This window comes from Archocentrus centrarchus, chromosome 12 (genome assembly GCF_007364275.1).
Source record: "Archocentrus centrarchus isolate MPI-CPG fArcCen1 chromosome 12, fArcCen1, whole genome shotgun sequence".
Classification (NCBI taxonomy): domain Eukaryota; kingdom Metazoa; phylum Chordata; class Actinopteri; order Cichliformes; family Cichlidae; genus Archocentrus; species Archocentrus centrarchus.
The window spans coordinates 2,086,058-2,112,485 of record NC_044357.1 but is presented as its reverse complement, the minus strand read 5'-3'; the positions used below and the strand labels follow the sequence as shown (position 1 = coordinate 2,112,485).

The 26,428-nt window shown below is 40.1% G+C and overlaps 1 protein-coding gene across 1 annotated transcript in view; it reads left to right on the top strand.

Annotated features, from left to right (window-relative positions):
• Nucleotides 1-365: 365 nt before the first annotated feature.
• The window catches only part of zswim6 (zinc finger, SWIM-type containing 6), a 52,006-nt gene continuing 25,943 nt past the window's right edge, over nucleotides 366-26,428 (top strand). Inside the window, exon 1 of the mRNA XM_030743116.1 lies at nucleotides 366-1,159. Within this exon, the coding sequence (XP_030598976.1) occupies nucleotides 733-1,159 (427 nt within the window). The 5' untranslated portion in view covers nucleotides 366-732. The remainder of the gene's footprint in view (nucleotides 1,160-26,428) is intronic.

Sequence of the window (26,428 nt, the reverse complement as noted above, 5' to 3'; positions counted from 1 at the left end):
CAAATTTTTTTGTCACGTTTTCATCAAAAAATGAAAATTTTATTTAGTAACTCAGAAATTTTCATCCAGTTTTGACTTAATTTCACTTATAAATAAATAAAATATTCTATTTATTACAATTTTTTAATCTAGCTTTTGTGTTTCTTTTATTGACAGAAAATAGGCTTCAATACTTCTCATGAAGTTATGTTCCTTTAAACACTCCACATTCCAGTGGAACGTAAACGTCACATGGGGCGGTGCTGCGTTCACAGCCCCCTCCTCCCAAAACCACGAGGCTCGTGTGTTGACAGGCGAATAACCGCCCATTGGCACTTAGCGTTCATCCGCATGAGCCACCTCACCGCCAGACAAAGCCCCGTCTTTCCATTCCTAATATGTGTTAACGCCCACCGGTAAAACCACCGTCTCAAACTAGGGCTTTAATACAACTACACTCTTTTCAAAGTTTGTCACTCGGGGCTCAAATCTGGCTCTCAAAGGACTAGCGGCCGTACGGGAATTCCGCCCTCCTGGCAGTCCTCAGCGCGGAGCTAGCCCCGCAGACCCCGCCTTCTCTTAATTTGTCAACAAAGGGGTTTGACAAGCTCTTAGAAGCCCTGCCCCATGTTGCCATAAAAGGATGATTTGGCCATACACGGCCAACAATCAGGCCGTGGGTAACCTTTTCCGTTCCCCATCCCGTTCATATGGTGCGTTGACTTCCTCCGTCGCCGTTAAAGCGGAGCTATCATGGCGGAGCGCGTACAGCAGCCCCCAGCCAAGCGGCTCTGCTGTAGACCGGGCTACGGCGCAACATGTAGACAAGGCCAGCGGGCCGCGGGGGCGCCGTGCGGCAGCTCGGCTGCCACCCAGGGCGAATCGAGCAGAACCCAGAGTCCGGAGTCTCTCCTGGACATCGCGGCGAGGAAAGTCGCCGAGAAGTGGCCGTTTCAAAGGGTAGAGGAGCGTTTCGAGCGAATCCCGGAGCCCGTCCAGAGACGGATCGTGTACTGGTCTTTCCCGAGGAGCGAACGGGAGATCTGCATGTATTCGTCGTTCAACACTGGCGGGGAGGAGATCGGAAGTAGCGGGGAGAGCAGCGACGAGACGCGGCTGCCTTTCCGACGGGGCATCGCTCTGCTGGAGAGCGGCTGCGTGGACAACGTACTCCAAGTCGGTGAGTGATGCGAGAGACTGGGCTTAACGTGCACAAAATCAAAGAACTTGGCCATTTTAATCGGGAACAGAAACAACAGGGTGACAGATTTTAATTTTGGTATGCGCGAATGTGTCGATTAACACAGGAAGATAAAGTGACAGGGTTTGACAACAAAGGGCGACACACTCACGGAGAGGCTACAATGGGGCTTTAAATCTGCTGGGTGCATGAATGGGAATGTGTGACTGAGGCATTTAAATCCCGTTTAGCTCGGGGCTAGTTTGAATGTGAAAAAAGCTCTAAAATACACAGACTGCGTTGAAAATAAAACAAAAGAGGGGTTTGTTTCTACGTTACACCTCAACAGCGTCTGAATTCACTGTGAAACTTTGTCATTAAGAACAAATAAACCAGTTTTACTGTCCTCCAGCTGGCTTGGGTCACTTATACTGACTGCGCTTATTTGGCTCGGGGAAAAAGCATTTTAGTGACGTTAAAGCTTCATTTTTGTATCGCATATCATGAGACAGACAGCCTGTACAAATACTGTTTGACCTTTAAAATCAGTTTTAAAAGATTACATAAAACTATTGAGTAATCAGGGAAGTGCTCAAGCTGGGTTGGGTCCCAACTGACACACATTACATTTGAATGAGTTGTTCTTTGTGGCACAGTTGATGTGCTGTTGAATAATAATTGAACATGCATTGTGGTTTTGTCAGCCTGCATACAGTTTGATCAGCAGAGAGAAGCTGATAAGCACGACCCGCTGCACTGGAAAGGAGACAAATATGCACTATTGATGTCATATATTTAGATCTGGGGGAGTGACAGGGAGGTTTTAGAGTTGTTTTCTCAAAAGGCAAAAATAATATGCACACAAATGTAGATAATATTTGCAAAAGAAGTTGAGACTTGCCGTATGTCATCTTGTTTATAACCCACTGAGAGCAAGTGAAACAGGAACAGACACCTGTGTGCTTGTGCATGACAACTTTTCTCCAGCAGCGGCAAGAATCAGTGCTTGATTTAGTGTCATTTCTTTCCTCTCTGAAGAGCGTGGCCCCCTCTTTGAGATTTTAATTACCCAGCACACATATCAAATGCCCAGCATTTCTATTGTGAGTTTGGCACTTTGTTCCTATTTACATGTTCATTTGTGTCTTTCAAGCTCCTGGTTGCCAGCAAAAGGAGAGCAAACAAAAGCATCTTTTCACTCCCTTGTTAAGTAGAAGAGGTTTGGAAAAAGGAAGTATACTGGCACAATGATTCTTCTTAAATGGGCCATGATTCACACCGGTCCACAGCCAGTTTGGGTTGCGTCTTTGTGCGTATCTGTAGAGCTCATTTTAATGAAGACAGTCCTCAGTTTTGGTCAGCAGGGAAAGCTGTGACCAAAATTAAGCTGCGGGCTGTCACCTGAGTTCACCGATCTCTGAGGGCTGTAATCCCATTACTCTGCGTGCTTAATTTGAATTGTAATGCAATCTGAACACTTGAATTTCTGCATGACCCGTCCCTCGCCCAATCCCCCCACCCACCACCATCCCCACCTCAAATGCAGGCCGTTCATGTGGGCTTTGTGCATTTGTGAATACACACTCACAATACATTCTCCTGCCAAAACAAGAGGCCTATGTTCCCAGATATTGGGAAATGTTTCTGCTGGAATGAAACTGAATCTGGGCTCGATGTGCGTTCTTACAAAGAGGAATAACAGTAGTCCGCACATCCAAACGTGCACACACAGGGAGGCTTTCTTGGCTGATTGCACCCCAGTCTGGAATTTGCTGGAAAAATAGAGCCAAGATGTGATAAATAAAAGATGTAATCTCCCCACATGTGGGCTGCACCGGAGGAGGAAGGTTTTCTAGCAGCAGACCTTGAGGAAATGAATTGGCACACATGTGCTGCCGAGCCTCGCGCTCCACAATAGACCTACACTGTTAATCTGAGCAAAGATCAAGTTAGGCTTTTTTTTTTTTATTATTGAAAAAGCAGACAGTGCAGCTTCTCAGGTGTAGACCTGAAGACTGCTTTATTACCTTTTTGTAGTCAGTATCATAGTTTGTGATCATTTTATTGAACTGCTGCAGATCAACTACTGGGCTACAACTCTGCTGTTTTCAGGCAGGTATCTGCTGTTTTCTAGGTGAAAGGTGTTAGATCTGTGAAATCTAAGTTATCAGAAATGAAACGTGGGGTTAGGGTTGGGTTTAGGGTCAGTGACAGATTAGGTCTGAGGGTTATTGTTTAGGAAAAGGGTTAGGGTTAGGTTTTGAAGGCCAGAGTCTAACTGAGTTTGTGGGCAAAAGGCACAAATGTCAAGAAACAACAACTTGTGCAAAGATTTCTTCAGTTGTTACAGAACAATAATACAGAAGCAGAACGGAAACAGAAAGTAGAGCAGATGAGAAGTATTGCTGGGGTAACACTGTGAATGCTCACCATTCTACACAAGCAGCTGAAATTATGCCAATATGTGGTCTACACCCCATCAATGGCCTGATGTACTGGCTTCAATTTGACTGTTAAAATACTTCAGACACAGGCTACAGGCGCCTTCCCCTGCAGGAACAGAAAGCAGGTCCAGAGTGAGGGTAATATTTACAAGAAAACATCACTAATGACACCAGTTGTGGTGTAGTATTAATCAGACTCACGAGTCGACATAATAATTTTGTGAAAGCTTCAGCTGCAATGGCGATTCTTAGCGTGCCAAAGCAACAGAACATCTGAGAACCAGCATGGTTGCTGTATTGCTATTTGTTGTGTTGGCCTTTGTTGGTTAATTTTATGATGCTGGTGCCAATGGCTGAGAAGATAGTGCTGCTACTTCTATTGCACTTAGCAAAGTCACCTCCAGCAGTTCTTCAGACTTCTTCAGTACCGACTGTAGAGTGGTCCCCTGAAAATGCCCTGATATTTTTTTTTTTCTATATGCTAATATTGCAAGGTTAGCATGCATGCTAACTTTTTATAATTAAGGCTAAACATAAGCAAAGCTGTGGCTGAAAGGATCTTCATGGGTTTTGTAGGTAATAATTTGGGAAAAATCCCAAATTAATAGAGTTTCTGATGACGGCATTAGATTAAGTTTAAGATTCAGCAGGTTTATTACAGGTCGTCCTATAGGGAATACTAGCGGCCGTGCCAAATTCCACAGCATGAACTGCTGTGGAATTTGGCAAAAGTTTTCAAAATTAAATCAAACCCCACCCAAAAAAAGAAAAGGAAAAAATAAGGTTATGGCAGATGACCGCTCCTCCCTGAGCCTGGTTCTGCCGGAGCTTTCTTCCTGTTAAAGGGGAATTTTTCCTTCCCAGTGTTTGTTCATCAGGGGTCCTTTTAATTGTTGAGTTTTCTGTGTAATTATTGTAGGCCCTTTACCTTACAATATAAAGCACCTTGAGGCGACTGTTGTGATTTGTCAAATTCAGTAATGACTGCTGCCTCCTGCACCCTGAGGCTTTCGCTGTACATGTGATGCGATGCATTTTATAGACATCAATTCACAGAATGCAAGTCTGAGCTGAGCTGAAGTATAGGCTGCAGTGTTTACGTCTGCACTGTGCATGGTTATTTTAAAGGGGGGGGGGGGGGGGGGGGATCAAAGCTGTAAACAGCATTACATTTACCTAGGCAGGTGAGACACTCATATTTTATATGTGGTGAGACAACATGTGCTGTAATGTGTTTGCTACCTGCGTTTCCCAGTTATTAGTTTGCATTTAAGCTGCTTGAACTTTTCAGGAGGTCAGGTTCATATCTTACACTGAACACACACTTCAGAGGCTTTTTTCTCTTACTCTGATCCTTTGTTGATTTGCTTCCATCTGCTTCTGCCACACTGGGTCAGAGGTCATTGAAATATCAATGCTGTTGATACTCAGTACTTGTTGTTTATAGGAAAATAGAAATCCCTCCCTCCTCTTTCTTCTTATTTCTTCCCTGCTCAGCCCGGACTTAAAGGAAATCAAGATGAATTAGCTATATAAGTAAAGATTGTTCTGATTAATCATTACACTGCTGATGGTCAGAAAATGGCGAATAAATGTCCAAGCAACCAGCAATCCAAAATCAAACAATAATAATAATTAAAATAATATTTTATATATGTGTATTTTTGACATTTTGGTTTGAAAAACATGCTTAATATCAGTTTGCTCAAAAAGTTCGATTTTCCATTTAATTCTCCATTTAAAGAAATGTAATAAAACATGAATTTTCATGAATTCTCTTTATTCCTGTGTACACATGAGGGGGAAAAAATTGGTATTAAACATAATGCACCAGAAGCTGTGCGTTTTGCAACTTGTATTATTCTTTGAGCAGTTGTAATTACATACAAAGGAACGCTTTCATAATACAGAAGCTTGGAAATAATCTGAGAACAATTCAAAGTTGAGCTTTTGTTCAGCAATTTTTCTGCGTAATAAATGACACATTACTGAGATACAGGTATCCTAATAGTGGACACAACATGATCTTAGTCAACTCATCTGATGACTGATCAGTTGTTTAAATATTCTTTTAAGCAAAAATGACAAACATCATTTCTGGCCTCTGGAAAACTGGTATTTTCCATAATTTCCTCACATTTATATCAGCATTACTGTCATTTTGAACACTGACGTGCAGAATTTGAGACTCAGCCCTCAAGTCTGTCACCGGCTTGTTGCTTCATGGACAGGAGGGCTGATAGGCAGCGATCACTGCCAGCATGTCCGCCAGGCTCGTGTGAGTGCGTGCAGTTTTCCTCACATTTCATCATGTGATATTGAAGAGGCTGTTTCTGAGCTCACATGTTAGGTAAGGTTTGAGTTTGAAGGCAGCATTCGCAGTGAACTCTCACCAATGCACTTCTGTAATCACTGGACCCAACCACAGTCAGGCCATTCTGGTTCAGCAATCATCTGAGGAGGTGCAGCTTCCTCCCGATGGTCGGTGGTGCTAGAAGTGCCCGGGTCCTTCAGGACAAGTCCTATAATATACTTCTTGTTTCTGCTTTTTATTTTGCTAATTTCAGTTCTTTACTTTTTTGTGTCGTGTGTATTTGTAAGCAGGTGCAGAAATCTTGCAGTCACTTCTGTATTCAAAACCCTTTTGAAAGCGAACTTACACAGTTATTATCAGCAAAGTGAAGCATCAGACGGTGGAGGCGTGTACAGCTAGACACACATTCAGAACCCCTTTAGTTCAGTGGTTCCTAACCTGTGGGTTGTGGCCTTTCAAAGAGTCACCACATAATTTTGACGTGTCATGAGGGGATTCATGTATGTGTTTTATTGTAATATTGTATATGTTATTTAGTAATTTAATTAGCGAGAGAAATTAATGTAAATGTCACACATAGAAACATTTGGACCAAAATATTTTTTTTTCTAATTTTGCAGCTTCTTCAGGTGGAAGCTGCTAGACAAACAGACCTTGTTTATTCTTACCAAAAAAAAAGACAGTATGCTTCTCTGCGCTTTGCTTTATCCTCCTTTAACAAGTCTTTAAATGAAACCATGTGTGAGATCTAGACGGGAGGTGTGTGTTTTTTTTTTTTTTTTGGTAATAATACTAACAAATCTTGTCACAAAGGGCTTTTAAAAGGGTCAAAAACACACACACACAAAATTATATAAGCTGGTCATGAGAAGTATGAACAGTCCAGTGCTGTCCAGTTATTATTCTCTGTAGTGTGAAGCAAAGGGAATACCTTAAAAAAAAAAAAAAAAAAAAAAAAAAAAGTACTTGAGTACAACATAACCATTCTAATTATTTTATTCTGTTTCCATCTTCTGAAATGTGTGGATTTGTTGCATTTCCCTGTGTTATATACTGCAGATTTGTCAGCTGCTATATTAAGCAACATGCACACACCTTGCCTGCTTTTTGCCATCAGTGACATTTTTAATTGAAACGACTGAAAGATAAACAGTTCATGATCAGCAACATTAAAACATTCTCCCCTTTCATGGGGTCTATTTTTCTGCATATTTTTAAGGTTAAAATTCAGCGTGTTATTATAAATTAAAGCTCTAACTGCCTTTCCTTCACATACACATACACAGATATGCAGATGCTTACATGAAGCCTCGGGCCTTTTCATGTTCACTCATTACTGCCTCTCATCTGCAATTTTATGAAGAATCAATGAATTGGGGCACACCTACTTAATGATGCAAAGCCTTGTAAGTATGCCGAGGGACGACCACACTCAGCCTTTTAGCTTGTTGATCTGCATTAATAGTCTGTGCATAGGACCTCAATATGCTTCTTCTCTGCAAGATCAATTTTTATTGGAGCAACATCGGGCGCATGCTTTGAGAGCAGCCACTGGCAAAACCTGCCAGTTTGAAAAATGGTTTTACACTACAATGAGCCTACCTGTGTGAGATTAAAGCCGAAGTGTCGAGCAGTGGGTGCTGATGTCCCACAGCAGTGCTGGTTTCAGTCGGGGCGGTTTTTGCCGGTTGAAGTCTTGGAGTAGTGCCAAGGTATTTTTCAGGTCATTTCTGCTTCCACATGGATGGAAGAAGCTCAGCTGACACATAGTTTTGTTTGGCTTGTGCTTTCAGCATTATTCTGTTTTTTCCCTTTTTACCAGCAATTGCCACTGCCAAAAAAACAAAAACAGTTTTTGACCACAGTTTTTCTAATGATAAGCTAAATCTTTAAAAAAGAAAAAAAAAATCATCACAAATATGTAGTTCATAAAAACAAACAAACAAGCCAAGGTAGGCAATGAAGTTTTTAGCTAATATTAGCTATTATTTCTTGGGGACTATACAGTTGTTGGGAATCGCTGGGTGGGATGTATATTGCATTTTCATTGTGTTTCTCTTATAGACTGTATATAAAAGATGGACTTAGCTTCTGAGTCTGAAAAATGAAGTCAAGGAATTGCCATAAACTTTCCAGGAGCGCGTGACTAAGAAAGTCTAAGGGAAAATGGCCTGCTTGGTCCCTTGACTTCAGTAAAAGCTTCCCTGATTAAATCGTAGTCTCAGTTATTTCTTTGATGTGTTGTTGATTACAACACGATGTTATTTATATAAATTATGGTCCCCATTGGAGTGAAAAAGGAGGATAAAGCATGAAATGCTTTAGGGTGGGCTACCTTGTTACTGACAGATCATTTATTGTTTTTTTTTTTGTTTTTTTTAGTTAAACCTACATCTTGATCATCACATCTGGTTTCAAAACAACAAGGTGGCTATGGGGAACACTCAGCTCATTAGCTGATGGGTGACCTCATGGTAGCTGAGTCTATCTTATAGATACAGTCTGTGGTGTAATGCAGCTTTTAAATGATTAGAGATTTTTTGGGGGACTTTTCAAAAGATATATTCATGACAACAAAAAGCACCCAATGTCAGTCAGTATATAATATAAATAGGTTGGTACATGGTTAACTCTGCCAATCTCTTACCACAGCTGGTTTGGTGTTTCTGATCTGTATTCCTCTGCCGCATCCCTTCGTCATTAACCTTCAGCTTGTCGGAGAGGAGAGGCGGCAGAGCAGAGCAGCCGATGGAGGAGGGGGAGTAACTAGTTTACCTCCGTCTGACTCGATTGGCTCAATAAATCCTGTTTTGTTCTCATTGTCATTCTTGGAGCCCAGCATGTTCACCTGTCCGTATGATGCTGCTGCTAGTGTTTCATTAGGAATTCATCTGCTGATTATTGTAGTGATTTATCATTTGCTCCATAAACTGTCAGTAAATGGTGAAAAATGCCCATCACAATTTTCCCTAGGGCCCAAAGTGATGTCTTCATATTCCTCCTTTTGTCTGACTACAGTTCTAAAATTCATGATCTACTTACAGTAGTTATATTTTATTCCAGTTGAGAGCATCAGTGATTGATGCTCGGGCCCATTTAGATTTATAGCCACAGGTTTTATTTGTTTGATTTAGGGAAAAAAAAATCTTGAATTAACATTTACTTGGTCAAGCTTCACAAATGTGAAGATTTGTTACCTTTACCCAACAAACAAAGGTAATCTGAATATTTGGAATATGGCTTTTTTTGCTGACTTAAATAAAGAAATTCATATACAAAATGATTGATCGATTAAGAAAATAATAGGCAGACTTATCCTTTTGTTAGCTGCAGTTCTGTCAAGTGAGACAAAGAAATTCAGCACACAGTTGAGAAGTAGCTATTCTCTCATTTTTTTTTTGGCAGTTTTACCTGAAAAATGCTTGGAAATAGATGCTGATTATCAGTTGGCTAATTATTTCAGCTGTAGATGCACGTTTTCCTCCCAGAGCCTGTAGTGGTGTCTTTTCTTGGAAGTGCCTGGGGAGTGCTATCCAACCCCACAGTGTCTCAGCAAGTCAAAGCCTGCCGCTGTCCCAGCCGTATGGGAACATGGGGCAACGGCATGAAGTGGTCCCTGAAGACGATGGCCCTTCGGCCCACTGCAGTTCTGCAAACAGAGCACCTTAGTTAACAGGTGAAGTCCTTGGAGCATTTCAAACTCAGGATTTTCTGAGGTTGTCACAGCAAAACCGGCTTTCCTGTCCTCATAAAGAGGACGCCAAAGGGCCTGTGGTGAGTGTTGCAGACCAAAGGAGAAGCTTTTGTCTCTGTAGAGCAGGCGGCTAACCTCTCACAGCCTCAGTGCTGATCAGAGGATGCTTATGAGCAATGCTTACCTTTTAATGGGAACTTAGAGCTATCATCAATCAGAGGCTATTACCTTAGCTCACAGCCAGAGCATGCTTAATGAAGACTGATGCTCTTCTCCTCTACATATACACTATATCCTTTTGTCGCCTGGGACTTTTTTTTGTGCACTTATCTGGTCAAAGACTTGTGTGTTTGATTTTTTTTTTTTTTTTTTTTTTTTTTTTATATTTTTTTTTAAGCAGTGAAAGAATTCCCTACGTTAATGTTCTGGTTCACATGGAGCTGATGACATGTACCTGATCCAATATCTATGTTGCAGGTGCTACACTAAGCATCTTCCCATGCAGGAGAGACTGTTAATGCTTCATTTGTAATGTATTAGGTTTACACTGAAAGCTGGATTTTTGAGGCACATGCCAGTACTGATATTCTCAACGTGCATATTTATACAAACAGTACGTTAGAGTTGTACCGAAAAGGGAAATGATGGGATCATTGTGTGTTAAGCTTGCAGCAATGCATTCTGCAAACTGGTTATCCAATTCCTGCGATGAGACTGCTTGACTTAGCGCCATCATCTGCTTTGCTGTGTGGAAATAATAATTTAGTTGAATTGCTCCTTTAAACAGAACAGCGGGAGAGGTTGCAGGATGGATTTTAGGGTAAAAAAAAAATTCTGTCCGGGTGCTATGATCCTTTAAGTACAGCATCTTAACCGCAGGATATCATAAAATGTTGTTTTATTTTGTAAATTATGGATGATTACAGACATGACACCCTAATGGTAAAATGAATAATAATGATGAGAGTAATCACTACTGCAAATACCAGCTAACCAACCAAGTAATATTTTTCTCTGTGGTAAACAGAGCAGTCTTTTACTAACAGTAACAATCTCCACTGTTGCATCATGTTCATAAAAACACAAAACTCTCACATGTGGATCCTACTGGTGTGCATGTAAAATGTGTTGCCCAGTCAGTGTTTAATAAACTCAGAGGAAAGACTCCCACCGACAAAAAAAAAAAAAAAAAGGAAGCAGTTTAAACACGATACACAAAAATGTTATGGAAATTGAGAGCACGTCTCCTCTCACTAGCAGCCATCAAATGTCCAGCCAAAAGCTGGAGGCTTAGTCTCTGCATTGTTTCCAAAAATACATCCAAAATATGCCCTGTGTATAATGTAAACGTATGCAGATTAGCTGTATTATCATTTTAGTCTATATGTTCTAAAGGTGTGGAGGATTCAAATGTATCAGCGTGCCTCCTTCCTGTGTGTGAACCTGCTCTGCTAGATAACGATTCTGTCTGCTCTCATTATCTATATGCCTGTGCATGTTGGTGTTTGCTTAGTCAAATTCACAAAGTGCCCAGACTGTTTGTGACATCTTGTAAAACCATTGACTGCTGTCACGGGACCTATGACCATTTGCTTCCTGTCTCCCGTCTGGGTCTTGACTCGGGATCTCCTGCCTGGTTTCAGTTTATTATTCTGCCTCTTTGCATGCTCCACCTTGGCACTATTGTCTGTATCTGTAATAACAAGCAAATGATCTTGTTCTCCTTGTCCAACTGTCACTGCGGGCTTTTCCCCAAACTTCAGCCCCGAGTTTCACTGAGTCATAAATGCGAGCGCCTCGGAGCTTCAAACGTAGATCACGTTGAAACTTAGACAAGTAGAACCAGGTCTTAAGGCTCGTCCTGAAACTATTTGAGGACTTGATTCTATTGTTGAACTGATGTGAAAATATTTCCTGATGGAGAAACTTAGAATAAACAGTTTACTTTTCAAGCCAAAATGCCAATCATCGCCAAGGCTTACTGCATATTCTTTGGATTGTGCAGTTTTAGCTGGACCAGGCAAGCTAGATGAAATGATGAAATTATTGTGTGTTATATGCGGTTTTCTAAAATCAGATCAGAAAGTAAAAATAACAAACTAAAGGGTCACTGCACCGCACTACAGTACCAGCAGAATCAGACAAGTTCTTTGATGCACTCAAGTGTTTTTCATAGTCATGTAGTGGAAGGAGAGGCCATTTTTCTGTATTCCCATCTGAACATTTTCTTTTATTGTTACTTGCATTAAGGTTGCACCTAAAGTCACAAAGATTATGACCCTATAGATTAATTCTCCCAGTAATGTACTGTGTGTGATGCGTTTAGAAGAAGCTAGTCAAAACCATTTAAAAACACCATCATGACTCCAAAAAGCTGAAGATGTTTTACAGTGTCAGTCCTTTCCTGCTATTAGACCCTCAAACTCTAGACCAGCAGTTTGTACTGCAGGTTTTCTGTCAAATATGAGAACCATAAAGGAGTCACTGGTGTTATTTTCACAGTTAACGTGGTGTTCTACATAATGAGCAGACTCTGATCTTTAATGTGTAAAAACACTGGAGTCTGCCTTTAACTGACAGCAATGTGATGAAGCCCTAATAATTTAGTTTAAATGAACCTGAGTTGCTTTAATGGCTCTTTGCAAGCTCATATCAGAGATAACAAGTTCTCACAACTCCCACTAAGTCATCCAGTATGTTACTGTACAAACGGGGTATGCCTGGCATGCGCCTACAAGTTGAGTCATTGTTTTCATCTGTTAAAGATGAGTAATGTCAGTACTTGCAGTGGAAACGGGATGCACTCGAAAACCGCATCGACTGGGCTTTAATGCAGTTTAAAGTAGGGAGCGGCGGCAGGGCAGGGACGGAGGGCTGATCAGATGAATGTGCAGCTGCACGCTGGAGGAAGTTCAAACTCCTACTAAAGTAAACGCACAGAAGTATTCTCACCAAAATGCACTCAAGAATACTGAAAAAAAAATTCCACCGTTAATACTGTTTGTGGGAGATGACCTGTTGAACTGTTTGTGCTTCTTTGGCTCTGCAAGATTTTTTTTTTTTTCCCCTCCTCAAGTGCTTATTCAAAGGGGTTTCCAGCTGTAATGTTGTACAGTCTTTACCTTACAGTAAATAAATGCAATTTACTGTTATAGTAGCTGTGGGTGGAGCTATTTCCAGCTATGCAATGTATACTTTTCTAGTTAATGCCTTTTGGTTTACTGCAGTTTGTTTGACTTTCTGATTGCGATGCGCCGATACATCGGCTGAATATCAGTATTGGCCAATATACTGTTGACTAATACCGGAATATCACCTGTTGTGTCGGGTCAGTTGTGCCCTGGCTTCAAGAAGGTGGAATGAAGACGTGCGAAACTGTAAAACTCATCAGTTATTTATTGGAATGATTTCTTTTACTTGAGCAAAATAAACTCACAAAAATAATATTTGCAAGGGTTACATCCCTAGCTTTTTGTGAAATATTATTAAATAATTGGTTCCACACCCGTCTCCTGGAATCTCCTCCATGATCTTCCAATCGATTGCCAAAAGGCGCCGATGTCGAGTCAGTTAAACGGATAATCGGAAACAAACTGTAGCTGCTAACCGAAGCTGTAGCAGTGAAGCAAAATGAAACGATGTGGAGTAGAACTGTAAATGAAAACATTCTCATATAAAGCACTTTATTATTTTTCTTTAGCTTCAGAGTGATGAAGGACGGTGAGTTAGTGCAGGTTTAAGCAGTCAGTGAGCAGGAAAGCTGCTCTAGCTGGTCACTGAGATGTAGAATAGAAACGAGCAGGTGTTCAGAGAGATGCGCAGAGACGGTGAGGCAACAGAAACAGAAATACCTGCAGACTGATCGTTTGGACAGCAGCTCAGTGTGGATATAGTATCGTTTATTTTACAGTCCAGTCACACCTGATCTTTAAGCACACATAGTCCTGCTGCAGAAATGTTGAGCAAGCCATATTGTGTGTTTAGCCCAAATAGAAATGAGGCTTAGGGTGTGTAACTCTGGTTTGATGCGCTGCCATGATAAGGTGTGACCCGCATCCTGTTTTGACAGCGAGGGGGGCCCCTCCTCCGCTGTGACGCTGTAGGAAAGCATTCTTTTCCTCCTGGAGGCATGCCGTTTGTGACGTCACACTGTGACAGTTAAACAGTCGGTCTGAGACAAAGGCAAGCCCAGGGCATGATGTTAGGCTAGCTGTTCAACACTCACATTGCATTCAACCGGGTTTTGATTTGAGTGTTGATGATTTATTTATACAGGAACAAGTAGAGCATGAACCAGTGTTGCAAACCGCTGCTTTTGGAGCCTTCGCTAGTTTGCGATTCCTGTCCTTTGACGGGTCTTTAAAGTGCACTCAGCTCAACAACACACGACAAAGGACAAATGCAGCAATCTATACTCTATATTAAAGCACAAAGCAGAAAATCTAATAGGAAACGCTTGAAAGATTCAACTCGACACTCTACACATAGTTTATATACAATATGCAGTATATGCAATATACCAGTAGGTTTTGTTTGTTTTTTTGGTGGTGGTTTTAGTTTTCATCACTTTTTTTTTTTGTTTTTGAAGTAGGCATTCATTTACTTATATAAAGTACATTTTTGTTTCCCAAATAACAAGAAATGACAGAAAATGCCTCATTTCTGTAGGAGAAGACCTCAACTTTAATTGGACTATGCTTATAAGAATAGTGACACCCCCCTCAAACTGGCACAAACCCTGCATATACACAAGTAACAGCTATTCTAGTAATCAATTAATTAAGGACATTTTTAAATAAAATTTTAAAAAATCAAAAAGTTTCATGTTGTCAGGTTCTCGAAGAAAGAAAATATAATATTTTTAAGATGTTGGTTGGCTGAAAAAAATAAATTTTATAAATAAATTTTACCAGCAGCAGTCCCACAGCTCGATCTTTCCAGACCAATACTGCTCTTCTAAACTCGACCCACAAAACAAAAGTAAAACAAAAGATTAGAGTTCGAAATTGTAGAACGGATCTAGTACGGCGCATCGAGCTGAATGTTGAATGATTCTTGATTGCTTTTTGTGTCTCTGGTTTTTTTTCTTTTTTCTTCATTTTTCCAACTATGAACATTCAAGCAAACCCAGAGGACAACATCTGCATCAGCTGAACAGCGCTTTTAAAACCAGAACGGTCATAACGATTCAGAAACTGACTCATCATTTACTTGAACACACAGTATAAGGGAACTGTGCCCTTTTAGTTCTCTTTTTGATGTCTCTGGGTTTACTTTGGTATAAATGTATGCAAACATAGTGTGTGAAAAGTGAGATATGAAAATACGCTTACTGGAAAGGGTTGGCTCAGCCACGTTTGGTTACTTATATCATTCATGTGACGCTGCTTCAGAGCGTTCTTTTTAGCTTGCTGCGATGCAAATGTTTCTAAAATTCAAGAAGTCTTAGACGGATGCATTCTGAAAGAAACACCTCTGTCACATTTGACTAATCCCAGATATATTTTAAACTTGCTGCCATACATACACACACCTTATATTGCTGTTGTCAGGCTTTTTGTAACCTCAAGGAAGCAACTGGTGTCAATGCAGAGGTCACAGTGCTTCCTGAAGAGAGAACCTTGTTTGCTGGTGATGCAGAATCCTGCAGACTGGACAGATTGCATGTATACCTTGAGTTGTTTTTTTTTTTTTTTTTTTTTTTTCCCCTGGTCACACTTTAGGTCCAATTCGCACTTTGAAGCTTAGCACCACCTACACGTTGCATTATTACTCTACAGAGTAGAAGGCGTCATTACTGGTGGTTGCATATTTAACATGGCTGCATTTTCAAGAATATTCTTAAGATATTACTCAACAAAATGATAGCTTTTTAAAAATAATCTTTAGAATAGGAAGCTCTTAGTTTATATTAATTCTAATACTGAGAAAATGTATTTATTTGCATATTAGCTTATTAGCTACCAGCATAATGGTTGCTGTACTTCTACAGTCCTTCGAGGCTTCTTATTGGGAAGGAGGGATCTATATTTGTCCAAGTACAATTTCCCCTTCCGCCCAGCTCCATTGCTGGTTAGAACTGATATTACGCCTATGTCATCAGCTGCATTATCTCCACGATAAAAATGTACTCCATGTCCAATTAATACAACTGCTTGTATTAAAAACACCATCATGACTCCAAAAAGCTGAAGATGTTTTACAGTGTCAGTTCTTTCCTGCTATTAGACCCTCAAACTCTAGACCAGCAGTTTGTACTGCAGGTTTTCTGTCAAATATGAGAACCATAAAGGAGTCACTGGTAAAGTCTATTAATTGATTTGTGAATGCTTTTGTATGTTGGATTTTTTTATGAGACCGGAGCAATCATTGGTTGTGTTTGAAAAAGAGAGCCAGTTGAGCCACAGCTGATGCCATATCCTCTTCTTCAGCGGTGTGCCTCCTAGCCTTTACGCCATTCGTCATCCTCCAATTCCATCTTTTACGATAAGATTAGACGGATAAGATGTGACCCTGGATTGGTGTACTGTGCCTGTGAACAAACACCATGTAGAAGAATACAGACAAGCTTTTGAAATGCACAGTAACATCATAGATGAGCAGATACAAGAGAACAACTGAAGGTAATGCTTATATTGTTCTTATAATAAACCAAGAGGCAACAGTAATCCAAGCTGCTTTTAAAGTGTTCAGCTGAGATGTATTTGTTATAAGAGGATAATTTTTGTATGAGATGGTTTATTAAAATTGCTTTGAAAATGTGAAATGTTAGGGATAATTGTGTATTTGGTCTGGATGTTTCAGCTGGTCATAGAATGAGTGGGGTGCACCTGATAATAGGACTTTATTTATAAACATAATTAATGTTAATTTAGTCACTATTGCAGCGTAGGAACAATATTTGAAAGCAGGGAAATTCCTGGAAATAAGAAACCACCAAACCACCAAATATTTCCAGCTTTAAAAAAAAAAAAAAATATATATATATATATATATATATATATATATATATATATATATATATATATATATATATATATATATATATATATATATATATATATATATATCCCCCAACAGGTTGATAGAGGTTGCTGGTTGTCATCAGGTGAAATTGGTAGCTCTACCAAACACCTCCTTATGATTGCTTTGGTTACTAGCAGATTGCTGCAGTCACCCGTAGTTTGCACGGAACATGCAAACTCTCGACATTTTCTCTCTGAGCTGTAGTGAAAAAAGTGTGATACAAACTGGAAACTGAGAGCATTAGACTTCAAAGTAAAAGTTTGCCTTATTGGTGCAACCACCACATTTCAAAAGGCACAACTTTCAGTTTGAAGGCAAATGTTCCTCATTTCCAGTTAGCTTTGCATTTGTCAAAGTTTCACTACCACTTGGAAAATAGTTTGTGTTTGCTAATAGGTTGGTATATTCCATTTAAAAACTACTGTGACTGTTGCAACCTGCTAATGACAATGCAATCACAAGATGGTTTTTGGTTCTGCAGTGTATACCTCTTTGCTACATTTTCATGCAAGCAACTCCCAGCAACCAGTTGCCAGCTAGTCACAGAATACACACATTTTCCTGGTGACCCATGGTTAACAGGGCAGTCGCTGACTGGTCTCTAGGCCTGCCTGATTGGGGTTGTACTGTAGCATTCGATTTCACAGCAACTTCCAGCAACCACTCACAACCGGTTGTGGAATACCCATTTATCCCTAGTGACTGGCAGTTGCCAGATGGTCCCTGGCAGGTGTCTAGGCTTTATAGTTGCAACAGTTCATTGAGTAACTCAAATAACTTGAAAATTTTTATGAAAATTCCTTGATGCAATTCTTTTTTCTTTGGTGCTTCATTTAAATTTTGTAAATAAACTCAGTTGTCACCATCTAAGCGTGAGTGTTTCAACCATATTTGCACCCCCCCATAAAAAAAAAAAAACACACCTGCATTAGAAGTGTATATAGCGTGTGTGTGTGTGTGAACAAAAAGGAATTACAACATGAAGTCCATGTACACTCCCAATTTTCTTAACAAAAAGACTAACAGTACAACAGACAATAAGATGATTAATAGATTAATATGGAGTCTGTCTCCACACACACACAGCAAAAAGCAAGAAGGCGGAGCCATTACAGCGAGCTCAGGTGGAGTGAAAGAAAAAGGTTTTCTAGCATCCAAAACAGCAGCGCTTTCCTAAGAAAAAGCTGCTGGGTGCCCTTCATCAAACCACCTGTTCAACAAGCGCCACTGTGAAGAAACGAGTAGCTGCTCCCATTCAATGCTGTTTGTTTAACACAGCGACAAATCTACAATAAATCTACAGAAGTTAAAATATGCAGATGAACTGTTAACTTAGTCTGTTACGATGTTTGAATCGGGCGGCTTGCTGAATGCTGATGGCAGCCGTCCCACTTTCCATCGCAGTGATACCTGCAGCAAGCAGGGATGAGTCTAAAGGGGGGAAATGGGGTGTATGAGACCATATTTATTTCAAGCCTTTGTAACATTATTTTGCAGATTTAGATTAATATAAAACAAATTATTATATAAATGTAATTTTATTATTTTAAAATCTAAAAAAAAAAAAATTACACTTTTTCCCCGCAAGCCATTAGAAATATACACGGGCCAATAAAACTCTGAGCCACTACTTGGGGCTGTTAGGTTGGACACTGAATTCTTATTAACATTAATTACTGACATCTACACCATCACAACGTCTGTTTTCTGCAGCAAGAAATGCTGCATGAAAGCACAGGGCAAGCCTCAGCTCTGAGAATGCTGACATGCTCGCTTTTCTTCATTGCAGCCACCACATACTCCTTTAAAGGCTTATACACACACACACACACACACACACACACACAGGAATACAATACTGTCACAACACGTTTTGCTTTCTCTTAATGTAAGAAGACCTTCAAGAAGACAAAAAGCCATTTTATTTGATGCCTTAGTTTAGATTGCATGTATACATTACATGCAATTCTCTGTAGCAATTTTCCCATTTATAAAAAAAAATTAATTATGGAAGTTCTTGTACTTTTATACAATTCAGAGTTACTAGTACTTTAATTGGGAACTAGAATTTCATGCTAAGTATTGCTATTCTTCTACCACCCTCCATGACACATGCTGCCACAAAGATTCAGTTATTTTATAGAAAAAAAAATTGCCTTACCATGACCAGGTGTCTTTGTTATATATTAATGCATATAGTGCATAATGTGTTGTGAGTTTTTTTTTCTTTTTTTGCAGCGGTAGAGACAGTAATCTCAGGAGATGGTGTGTACTGATTCAGCGGAGGGAAATGGTGACATTAAAGGGAAACAAAATGTAGAAACAGCTGGAATTGCGCAAGCATAGTCCCACTGGAGCAGAAGAAACATTCAAGTTACTCCGAGTTAACTTTATCCACTCAGAGGTGCTTCTTAATCCATTTGTTATCATAGAGGTCTCAGCTGCTGTTGATTTTTCTTGGCCGTTTTTGGTCAGTGTCGTAGCTCATGTGATCAATCATGTGATTTATTTCCTGTTTTATTTAACTGTTTCAACACAAATCCAAAGGCACTTTAGCAGTATATAATTTTCAGTCAAGTTGTTTTCTCGTAGCTATTTAATGGATTGGGAGTCATATTAAGAAGTATTTGCTCTTCTGTCACTGTCAGCTAACCTAAAAGGAGGTTAATAAGAAACTGGGCATGGGTCGGTCGGGCGACCATAACCAAGGGTGTTTTTTGGTTTGGCCTAAGCCAACATTAGTTCATTTAAACTGAGTATTTACCCTACAGTGGGAACACAGGCTGTTTATTGCCACATTAAATTTTGTCTTCATATTTTTATATTTAGCTCCAGTGAACACTGTTGGCTTGGCTACACAAGATATGCTGCTAAAATACATAAAAGTCTTTAATTCATCATTATCTTGTTGATGTTTTTGAAGTCCGGTTAAACAAAGTTAGTTTTGTTCAAGAAAAAAACAACTAGCCTGATAAGAAGCCAGGAAATGCCCACCCAGGAAATAATCCTGCATATTACCCATTTTAAATTATAACTTACTTTTTTGTACAGATTAAAAAGTTGAGACCAACTTTAGAATTAGATACTCGTGTGTTAGCCTTTGACAGGAAAACTGCATCCAGTTTCAGTGCTAAGCTAGGCTACCCATGTCCTGGTTTCCGCTTCATATTTGACATACACACACATATATAGAAGAAATATTGATCTTTTTATCCAGCTCTCAGCTCTCAATGCCCCAAAGTGTCAAACAAGTCCTTTCGTGTACATGATTCACAGAATATACAATAATCATATCTTGGAAAACAAGATTTGATCGACTACAATCAGATCAACATGTAAGCAAACACTAAAAGCTTTCATTTGATTTTATTTATGCCTTTATGGGATTCCTGAGCTCATTAGCAGCAGCAACGCTGCTCTGCAAGGATCTCTGTGGAGACCATGCAGTATCTCAGGGGTGGGAACAAATGGATTTGGAGAGAAGAGGCTCTGGCTGGCTTGCTGATGGTCCTCAGAGGCTAAACAAATGACTTTTGCCGAGCACATCGGGAACAGACACCACTCAAACAAATGCTTTTAAATGTGGGAGAGATAGGGAGGCAAAGATCCTCTTCTGTCCCTTTAGAAGCTTGTTTTCAAACCTCTGATGGCCATTATTTTTCGTCTTAGCAGAGACACGCTTATTTTTAAAATACTGGTGAAATTGCATGTTTGTCTGTCCATGATCCTCCACGGAGGAGCTGGTTTAATCAAGACGTGAAACACTGGAGGTTGTTTTCTGAAGTATTTGAAACTCATATCATTCAATTTCATCATAAATGTGCCTTGTACTCTGTGACTTTAGATGTTTGCACTATGAAAGATTCTCTAAAATAAACATTAGCAATTCCTTATTATTTTTGTTTGGTTTTTTTTGTTTTTTTTGCCTGGGAACCTTTGGATTAGTAACTATATGACAGTTTTTTTAAATAGTTTGTAACATCTATAACAGCCAGTAATCCAAACATGGCTCAAGGTATTGACAAAAACACAATATTCCCAACTGAAAAGTAACAGTACCTCAGATTATAGCTGGATTAACTTTCTATTTTAACCTTCTGAGTTCTAATTTGTCATCAGTGATGACCTCTACCGTAACCCTAACCCCCCCCACTGAGAGATAGTACCTTCCCTAGAGAGGACCCAACAATACAAGTTTAGCAAGTAGAGAATTATGTAAGAAAATTCCCTTTAGAAAGCCTTTAGAGAGAGCTGCTTGACAGAACCTGATGCGACTCTGTCTTGAAGGTTTTTGTATCAAAATCTAGATTTATGCCAGGAAGCTAATTTTAACCCTGAGCTCAAAAATGACACCAAACTGATATGATTTCAGTGTAATTTAAGGCATAATTACACATTTAAGTAAAATATAATTTACTTAAATGTGTATTTGCATTGCTGCAGTGAAAAGGATGTATATAGGATATTATGGCCAACACTCACAGATATAAATTATGTTAGATTCAACTCATGGTCACTGTGTGCACAAGGCACGCAACGAAATGTTCGTTCCAGATCACTCATCCAGAGACGAGCATCTGCGGTCATGCAGCCAGAGACCAGCGCTACCGTTAGGCAAGTGTCTTTAAGTGTCTTGCCCAAGGACACAACGCAGCACAGGGACAGGGGCTCGAACCTGCAACCTTCCGGCTGCTTCCGCCTACCCACTGCGCCACTGCCATGTCCACACAGGAAGTGATTGACAGCCATATGGCAACTGGACTCCATAGTGAGTCAATAACATTTGGTAACTTAAAAGTGATGCCGGGTGAAACAAATGCTGGCTGCACAAAATGAGTGGGCCCTGAGTTAAACTTTCCTCTGCTTCGAGGAGAGTAACTGAAGCAACTACCAATGAGAACAAAAGATAATGTCAATTCACATACGACAAGGCGGTAAATACTCGAAGCAATTAAATGTTGTAAAATTATTTCAGTCAGGAACACTGTAACCATTCCACACGCATACATGGAAAGCACAGAATAGAACAGGTATCAGTAACAACAGATGTGACATTGATTCATTTACAGCATGAAAAGGAGGAGCTGGGGTGCAAAGTAGCTTGCAGATGCACGGCAAATGTGGACAGGCTGAAACAGCTTAAGCAGCACACAAGTTAGCTCAGTTGAACTCATCTAACTGGCTATCGGCAGATGTGACTTAATACTGAGATCAGCTGATCTCAGGATTTTGGTGACTTTTGATGTAATTCCTGTCTGAAGTAACACTATGCTTGATTTATTACATTAAATGTAATAAATACTTTATGCTAAAAATACTTTCAATATGCCAAAGCATAAATAACCCCTGTTGTGAATTTTTACGTGCTTGCATAAAGATGCAGTGATTTATCAACAAAAAAGTAATCTGCAGTTATTCTGGTAATCAATATGAGTTTTTTTTTTTTTCAGTATTAGGATGTTTTAAAGCCCAAACAATTAATTTAATAATCAAAAAGTAATTAGACTAATAAATATAATAATAAAGTATATTGCAGTTCAATTTTTGTGTTATACTCTGCATAAAATTGGACTGCTGTGTGTGACATCTGCCTTCATGGTCCTCAAATTGCATTACATGCAGGCAGTAAAAGTGCAGGATCTCTAAGTGCTTTGATAGTTGTGTTCTTAATCGATTCATCTACTGCCGCTGCTATTAGAGTGGTATGTAGCTGTTAAAAGGCCAGTCTCTCTATCCTTTCACCGCCAGATTAAGTAATTCTCCAACTGCAGTGGCTCTTTTCAAAAAGCCTGAGAGTTTTCTCCCCATCCATGCTACAAGCTAGACAGGCCTCATTGGAGCCTGAATGGCAGCAGTTAAACCTGAATATCAGCCTATGTCCTCTTTTTATTGCATGGTGAAATGGGCTTCAGTGGTGTCTCTTAGTGATGAGACCGTATGCGATTTCTCTTATGTGGTAAAGGCGGCCTCTTGTTTTTCTGACAGTGCTGAGGAATTTCTGTCCACTCAGTCGAGGAGGACTCATTCAGCTGTGTAGTATTTCATTGCAGTTTGCTATTTCTAGAGTTCTGTTTCAAAAGCAGGACATTGGATGCAAAGAAGAAGCAGATTACCGGCTTTAGCTGTAGTCTTGTTTTCCCTAATTACATTTTAGTCACCGTAGGTCTAAAACCAGGATCAGAACTGATGCCAGGTATGACATTTATTGGCTGGTATGTGAGATTGATTAGTAGGTTCACACTGTGAGGAAGGAACTTTTGGCATTCACTTAAGAGGGACACAGATTGACCTAGTTAACTCAAATCCACATTGACCTTATTTCGAGTTTACCTCCTTCAGCTCCCTTCAAGCCCCCTTTTCTAGCAGGTTCCAGTATTAACAGTGGCTAACCTAGGGAAAGGAGGGAGTGGGGGGGGGGGGGGGCAAGCCAATGTATTCTTAGTGCTAGTCCCAATGTGGAGGGTTGCATCCGGAAGTGCACTTGGCATAAATTCTTTGCCAAATCAAACATGCGGCTCATCAGGAATGAGATTTCTATACCGGATCGGTCAGGGCCTGGGTTAATAACTGCTGGCTCCAGTGCTGTTGGCTAACAGGGTGCACGTGGAAACTGCTTTACCGTTGGCCAGAGAATTTTATTTTTATAGCACCCGTTCACAACAGTCAGCTCAAAGCATTTTAGATTGTAAGATAAAGACCCTATAATGTTACAGAGCCCAGCATTTGGCAATGGTTGGCAAGAACTTGGTTTGGTTTCTTGGTCTGCCCTAAACTCTCATAGCATCAAGCACTGGCTTTCACACATAATGCTAGTAAACTGCATATAACACCCAGTGTCAGAATAAAAGTCATGATATTATAAATCAAAATTTGACCAAAATTTGGTGGCATTTAAGTTACATTTTAAAGAGATGAGTAAGTTAATGTCAGTAAAATGTGGCACAGAAGTACTAGTGATTGAATATAATAGATGAGTGTTTCCCAACCACTGTGCCACAGCACATAAGTGTGCCATGAGAAATCATCAGGGGTGCCATGGAAGAGTATCCAGCTGAAATAAGGGAGAGACTCAGAGCTGTTGAGGAAGATCTTTCTATGTGTCTTTCTTCAATTCCTGCAAGAATATCAGCTTTGTGTTCAACTAAACAGACCCAGATTTCACACTTAAAGGTTGGAAAACACTATAGCATATGTTTATAAAGTGTTATTCCAATTAATATCAATTAACTGATTAAGCAAACATTAATTGGTTTTAACAGTTTCATTCTGTCAGGCAAAAAAATAATCATGAATTTGTTGGAAGAATTATTGGGAGAAATAATGAATCATAAAAATCTATGAGGATTAGCTGCTATACCATAAACCTCTGAAAGTGCGAGCTGATCTAAAACCAGTGATTAAAGACAGATGGTGATCAGTCCACTGTGACTATTGATTGGTTGTTTACTGTTCCTTCCTACAGCCCCAGAGGCTTCTTGGCATCCCGGCATCTCTATGGGTGAGGGATTAGGTTTCTCATTGTCACCAAAACCAACACACACTGATAAAGTCAGTCACCTCGGCCGAAACACTCGGCCACATAGCAATGACTGACCCCCTACAGCCATAATTTCAGCGCATGACAGAGCTCACAGTTTCTGGCACAAATGTCCTCTGAGGCTGAACTCTGCAGGGAGCTGAGCTACTGCGCTTTCACAGGCTAACATCCCGTGCCTGTTTTCAGCCACAGTCCCCCCCCTCCTCTTCTATATGAGCTGTCTCTATAGGATTCAGTGAATCCTATAGAGACAGCTTAACTGGGAGTGAAGTGTTAAGCCTCATTTTTGCAGGCGAGTATATTCAGGGTATCTTCAGCTCTCTTTAAAAAAACAAAACAAAACAGGTACGGTGGCCCTTGACGTACTGAAGCGTGTGCAAGTACACAAAACAAAGAGCACTTCTTTACAAATATGACAAGCACACATGCAGCATGTACTTGTTAAAAGAATATTAAAAGCTAATCCAACATTATGGTCTGAATGCACCAATAACACAATGCACACAATACCAGTAACCTCCCATTGTTTCATTATTTGGTTCTGTTGCAAGTGTTCATTATAATCTTAATTCTGTTAAAGCTGTCTGTTTTGTGTGAAAACATTACAAACAAAAGTGAAATGTAATATTAGATATTCACGCAGTGCTATTATGACTAATGTCCAAAGACTGCGTGTAGCAGTCGTGGACCTGTGACATGCTAATTTTACCGAGTGGCACTGGACATTTTTCTTTTATTAAGAAGAACAATTAGACAGAAAATATAGATATAGAAAACTTGAAAAAATGTGACAAACCAGAAACTGAGAAGGTTTGCCTTCAAAGTAAAAAGTCTTAGGTAGATTGCAACACATACTACTTGCAAACTACGCCCACCAACCGCTAGCTTAGCAAGTAGTTGTTGAGCATTTGCTGATAAATTGGTATCTTCCATAAAAACCTTTGGCAACTGTGGCAGTTGCTAGCAACCAAAGCAGTTGCAAGTAGGTGAAGAGAGGTATACCCATTTTGTGACCTCTCTTGCAAAGACCATATACCTCTTTGCAACTTCACAGAGTAACAGCAACCACTTACAAACCAGTTGTCCAGTGACCCGTCTGGCTACCACAGCAACTGCTAGCAATCTCCAGCAACCACTTAAACAGTCTGGGAATATTGATATTTTTTTTTGCTAGCGAACAGTGGTTGTCATGTGTTTGCCAATCAGTCTCTAGGGCTGCATGACTGCTTTAGCTCCAGGAAACGTTCCTGGATATTAGTTAAAAGCAGTTTTCATTTAGGAAAACTCAGGTAGATGAACCAGTGATGAACTCCAGGACTTGTAGGCATTCATACAGTAGAAGACCTCCATCCATTACAGGGTCTACCATAACCTGTTAACTGGCCATGTATGTAGTGCATTTTATATGGCAGGCTAGACCCTCCCATTTTGATTGACACTTCATTCGGCCAATCATGTTAACCTGTTAACTGGCCGCACCAAAATCACCTGAAAAAAACTACGTGACGCCCTCTGGTTATTATTGGCTTTGGAAAACCCATTTCTTAACATGATTGCCCGAATGAGGTGTCAATCAAAATGGGAGGGTCTAGCCTGCCATATAAAATGCACTACATATGTCCGGCGGAGAGGACATGGCCAGTCAACAGGCCACGAAATGGATTTTCCAGAGACAATAATAACCAGAGGGCGTCACATAGCTTTTTCAGGTGATTTTGGTTCGGCCAGTTAACAGGTTAAAATTTCAACATGACATTAGAGTAAACTGGTTAACTTGCCTTTTCGTTACACAGAAAACAAACCAGAAGGATGCTTTAGTTCCAGGGAGAGTGGCCAAAGTGCCCAACAGAGCAGAAGCAGTCCTTTAAATTTCATCCAACCAGAGTTCTAATATGTAGCAGAGCAGAACAAGTGTAAGAGCCCCCTCACTAATGGTCAAAACAGAATAAATCAGCACAACAATAACAACTGCCCACTTAACCTGTCATCCCCTAAACAGACACATAACAAACATGAATGAAAAGCATTTTTCCTATGTGCACTTGGTCATTAAAAACTTTGAGAACTCCTGCTTTAGCTCTTACAGCACCTCAGACTGGGATCATTATGTGTTGGACGTGAAGGAGTTAAGTTTAGTTGCTATGTGGTGCACAGAGCTGTATTATGCAAGCTGTGAAGAGCAGACAGAGAGAGCGAGGAAGTGCATTACAGAATGCTGAGCTCAGGGCTTTGGCTCGCCGCCAAGCAACTCCTG